The following is a 5,032-nucleotide window of genomic DNA, read 5'->3' on the forward strand; positions in this document are numbered from 1 at the left end:
GGGTCTTGCCTCTAGCCTCTTTGCAGGGAGTTCTGCTAAAGGGTTCTGTGCTGGGCCTGCACTCTGGGTCTATTCAGGATCCTGTGGCCTCCATCATCGTCTCATTCACTCGCAGTACCTACGCTCGTGGTCTATTCAGGATCCACAGGGTCCCAGGTCGTCTCACTCACCGGGCCTGCGCTCTGGGTCTGTTCAGGATCCCGTGGGCTGGGTTGTCTCACTCACTCGCCGGGCCTGCACTCTGGGTCTGTTCAGGATCCCACGGCCCGGGTCGTCTCACTCACTAGCTGGGCCTGCGCTCTGGGTCTGTTCAGGATCCCACGGCCTGGGTCGTCTCACTCACCGCCGGGCCTGTGCTCTGGGTCTGTTCAGGATCCCGCGGCCCTCGGTCGTCTCACTCACCGCCGGGCCTGTGCTCTGGGTCTGTTCAGGATCCCGCAGTCTGGATCGTCTCACTCACTCCCAGGGCCTGCGCTCTCCTGACATTAATTTATATTTGTAATAACACTATGAAATGCTAATAAAACTTATGTACACAGTAAATACACATCCTCAAGAGTGCCTTTGTCTAACATATTACAGACACGGGCTAAATATTTTAAACTTACTGTTAACATTCCTCAGTGTTAAATATAAGCACCAGCAAGCTCTCTAGGGGTCCTATTGGAGGAAAGAAGGTATTAATCCTGAGCTGCCAGGCACTGAAATTGTACCTGTGTGTCTCTTCGGGGGTAACAGGGAGCAAGGCAGGCCTTTGTTTTATTGACTTTATTAGTTTTGTTGTAAATTGATGAATGGTGGGATTATTTTACTGTTAAATAGAGATGCAGGGTTGCTTAGTTTCTTTGGCACATATTAGGTATAATTTGATTGATAACAATTAATCGCAAAGCTTTCATTTCTCTGGTATGTAGGCTATCCACCTTTCTGCTCTGAAACTCCTCAGGAAACATACAGAAAAGTGATGAACTGGAAAGAAACTCTAGTATTTCCTCCAGAAGTACCTATCTCTGAGCAAGCCAAGGACTTAATTCTCAGGTGAGCTGCTAAGTTCCAGAGGAATGCGGGGCATCTCCAAGTTTCCAGTGACTAATGCGTCGGTTTCATTTTTGTGAGAAGAAAGAGAAAGCACTTATCTGTAAGGTCAAAGAGGTTAATAAAGAAAGGTGTTTTAAAAATTAAATTCCTAGGAAGAATGTTTGCAGGAAAAAAATGGGAGTTAAAAAGAGGGAAAAGGCCTGGTGGTGGTTTGGGCACTGACTGATGTAAGCTAAGTGCAGAACGTTGCCTTTGTTGGAATGCAGTATGCCATTAAAAGGAAGGTGTGTCTGTTCTACAGGCACTCCTGCCGGGAGTCTGTGCATGACATCTGGGCAGGAGGCTGCCGGGGGCTTCCCAACAGAGTAGAGTGTTTTGGTGCTGTTGTGAGTCGCTGAACGGAATATAAATTGGGATAGTTAATTAGTAGCATGTTACAGAATATTTTAGGGTGGTGGTGACCTGTGATCCAGCAATCTGGCTTGTAGGAATTTTGGTTATGCTGATAATCAGATATGTCTAATGATATTAGTGTATTTATCATAGTAGTATTTTGGTTACAAAAATTAGAAAGCATATAAATATTAAGAAATATTTTTAAAAATAGTGGACCTGCTAAATAAGTTATGGTTTCTCCAGATATAAATTGTAGAAAACTAATTTATAGAAAAATGTTTAATAATTGAGAAATTTTCCTGTGTTAAGTGAGAAAACTAACCCTGAATGAGTCAAGAGATTAGGAGAGAGGTTCAGACTACTTACAGTAATTATCCTTAAATAATGTAATAAGAGATGACTTTGATTTTCTCGTTCATTTCCCACAATGAACACAGTTAAGTTTAAAGCATTTGAAATGATGTGACTCTGGGTGGATGTGATGTGTGTGTAGTAATGGCTGTTTCCTTTCCTTGCTTAGATTTTGTATTGATTCTGAAAACAGAATTGGGAATGGTGGAGTAGAAGAAATAAAAGGCCACCCCTTCTTTGAAGGTGTAGACTGGGGGCACATAAGGTACGTTCCTAGGGTTGGCATGGAGTGGCCAAGGAGAGGGCGAGTCCATGTTAGCGCTGACTGCACGTGGGAGGTCGCACTGTGCCCTGCTCGTGAGGCTGTGCCTTGGGACTCCTCGCTCTAGCAGCGTGACTCATCTTGGGCTAATGATAAGGCAACACTCGGGAGCTGCTTATCATTTTCAGTTGTGGCCATGCTGCCTCCACAGTTCATTCTTCTCACAGAACACTGGGCAAACATGCATCGGACAGCACCTCGTTCCCTCCCCTTTGTACCTAGGATGAGCTAAGAGCCCCTGGTGGGCCTGCAGGGGATCTTGCTGGACACATTGGGTCTTGGAGTTCTTTGGTCTGCTACGCATTCCTGCTGGAGTGTTCCTCTCTGGCTGGTTTTGGCCTCTGCCCCTGCCTGCCTCGCCTTATCTTCTGAATAGCTCCTGTCACTTCCTCAGCGTAGACCTTCCTGGAGTGCTCAGTGTGATCCTACCTGTTCTAAGAACTTTGATATTTTGATCATTGGTTATATGTCCACTTCCTTTATAAGTGCTTATCATCTTATCATGATAAACTGTATGAGCTAGGAGCTGTTTTACTGATGAGGAAACTTAAGGCCTAGAGAAGTACATTGGTACCTCAGTTCAGGAACTCCGTTCCACAATTCTGGTCATAAAATGAACTGGATGAGAACCGAGTCAAATTTTTCCATAAGGCCAACATTGAACCTGTTCATTGAATTTGGTTCAGTTTTTGTCCGTCTCAGTTTGCGACCAAAATAGTGGGAAGAATCAAGTTCATGAACTGAGGTACCCATATAATTTGCCTACAGGGTGGCAGCTAAGTAAATGAAAGGGCTGGTATTAGACCCAGGCAGTATGAGTGTGTTTTGTGGCGGAAATTGCCTTGGGGCCTTGCATGTGCTCTAAACTGGGATACATCCCCAGGCCTTAGAGCCCTGACTCCTTAACTGCTGCCGTACTTAACCTCATCTCACTGAAGAGAAGGCTGATCCCTACCTCAGTCTTTTTTTTTTTTTTTTTTTTGGTGATACTAGTGGTTGAACCCAGAGCCTTTGCACGGAGCTACATCCATTGCCCAAGCGAGGCTCGAACTTGAGATCCTCCTGTCTCAGTCTCCCACGGTTATAGAATATTAGGCATGTACCACCACACCTGGCTGATAACCCTTACTTGTAAAATTGAAAGAATGCCTGGAGACATTCTGTGGGTTTCAGAATGAGGTGACGGTTGTAGTAGCGATTTTTGCCTGCCCAGGTTCATAGTGCTAGTTAATGACAAGAATGGTTAGATCTCAGAGAGCCACTAAATTTATGGTTCTTTCCACTAAATTTATGAAGCTGATATATTAATTGTATATATGTTGGAATAATTCTGGTAAAAATACAAACAGTGTATTTTTTTTTACATAATTTGATAAACTTAGTGGATCCAGTTGAAAGACTGACAGCTTCTTTTAACTTTCTATAGCTTAGTGTTGTTAGCATAATCAAGTGTTTTTGTGGCTAGTTTGTTTTAACCCAACATCCCTGATTCTATTAAAATGTGTGACTGAGAGGCTTCTGCATTCAGATGTAATCTTTTGTGCCTGCATTTTCCCAAATGATGCTACACTTAGAACTAGAACAGTTCTAGGCCTAAATCACTTAGTCCTAAGGACAGTACCCAGTCCTTGCAGTATCCCTCATAGTTTATATTGTCTTTAAATAAAATATCTTGTTTTACTTTTCATTAGTTTGTGTTTTTCCACTTAAAAAGTAGTGTGAGAAGGGCCAGCCAGATAGCTCAGCGGACTAAAGTGCCTGTTTAGGCAGAGTGCAGCAGCTGGAGTTCGATCCCTGGCATGCCATGCCAGCCCCGTGCCCTGGGCGTACTGAGCCGGCGACTGAGACTAGGCGTGGTGGCATGCTCCTATAATACCAGCACTTGGGAGGCTGAAAACAGGAGGATCACTATGAGTCTAATCTGTGTAGTGAGACCCTGTACTAAACACATTAAAAAAAAAGAAAAAAAAAAGAAAACTCAAGTTAACTGTGGTTGTTCAATACTTTTTTTATAGGGAAAGGCCAGCAGCAATCCCTATAGAAATCAAAAGCATTGATGATACTTCAAATTTTGATGACTTCCCTGAGTCTGATATCTTACAACCAGGTAAGACAGTTCTATAATATGACCCACACTATTACGGTCTGTTAAGATGGTGTCATTACACTAATGGGATTATTTTGCTTTTGGTGAATTTTTTTCTCTAGTGCCAAACACCACAGAACCAGATTACAAATCCAAAGACTGGGTTTTTCTCAATTACACCTATAAGAGGTTTGAAGGGTTGACTCAGCGTGGCTCTATCCCCACCTACATGAAAGCAGGGAAACTGAGAGGAGATCCACTGTGTCCACAGCACGAGCACTCAGGGAGCTGCACGCAAGTCCTGCTCAGCACCGATCTCCAGACCCTGAAGTCTCCCAAGGATGGTGGTGCTCACTGACGACAGGAAATTCGGCAGGACTAGGCTTCTAAGACTACTACAGGAACGAATGAGTTGGCAGTGCCAGCTGTCTTTTTTAAAAAATATTTTTATTATTTTTTCTTAACTGTATTATCCGAAGGTACTGGAATAAAAGAAATGTACATCCCTTTCTGGCTGCGCTGCCCGCCTGCATCGAGAGGGCCGTCCCGCCTGTGTGTGCTCTGGCTTTGGACTGGGGCTCCTCTGGTCAGCTTGGAGAGACGCAGCCGGCTGGCACAGCGTAGGCCCCGGCGGGCAGCACTGCGTCACTGCGGTTTCCCTGCCAACCTCTTGGGTCTACACTCATCAGTAAAAGCCATCTTCCACAGCTGATGTTAGAACCTTTGCCCTAGTGGTTTGTACAACTGTAGAAAATATATGAAAACAATTTCTGTAATGCTTTTAAGAAATTCAAAAAGAATACACTGGTTCTTTAAAAACAGAATTTATCATTAAGTTA

At 44.0% G+C, this 5,032-nt stretch overlaps 1 protein-coding gene across 5 annotated transcripts in view; it reads left to right on the forward strand.

The window, feature by feature from the left end:
* The window catches only part of Stk38l (serine/threonine kinase 38 like), a 67,236-nt gene extending 62,446 nt beyond the window's left edge, over positions 1-4,790 (forward strand). For all 5 annotated transcript variants that reach the window (XM_004623878.2, XM_023717250.1, XM_023717248.1 and 2 more), the window contains 4 exons: positions 915-1,038; positions 1,955-2,050; positions 4,123-4,214; positions 4,316-4,790. In XM_004623878.2, coding sequence (XP_004623935.1) covers positions 915-1,038; positions 1,955-2,050; positions 4,123-4,214; positions 4,316-4,551 — 548 coding nt within the window. In that variant the 3' untranslated portion in view covers positions 4,552-4,790. The remainder of the gene's footprint in view (positions 1-914; positions 1,039-1,954; positions 2,051-4,122; positions 4,215-4,315) is intronic.
* Positions 4,791-5,032: the final 242 nt, after the last annotated feature.

The sequence above is a fragment of the Octodon degus genome, unplaced genomic scaffold, assembly GCF_000260255.1.
Source record: "Octodon degus isolate 3935 unplaced genomic scaffold, OctDeg1.0 scaffold00004, whole genome shotgun sequence".
Lineage (NCBI taxonomy): Eukaryota > Metazoa > Chordata > Mammalia > Rodentia > Octodontidae > Octodon > Octodon degus.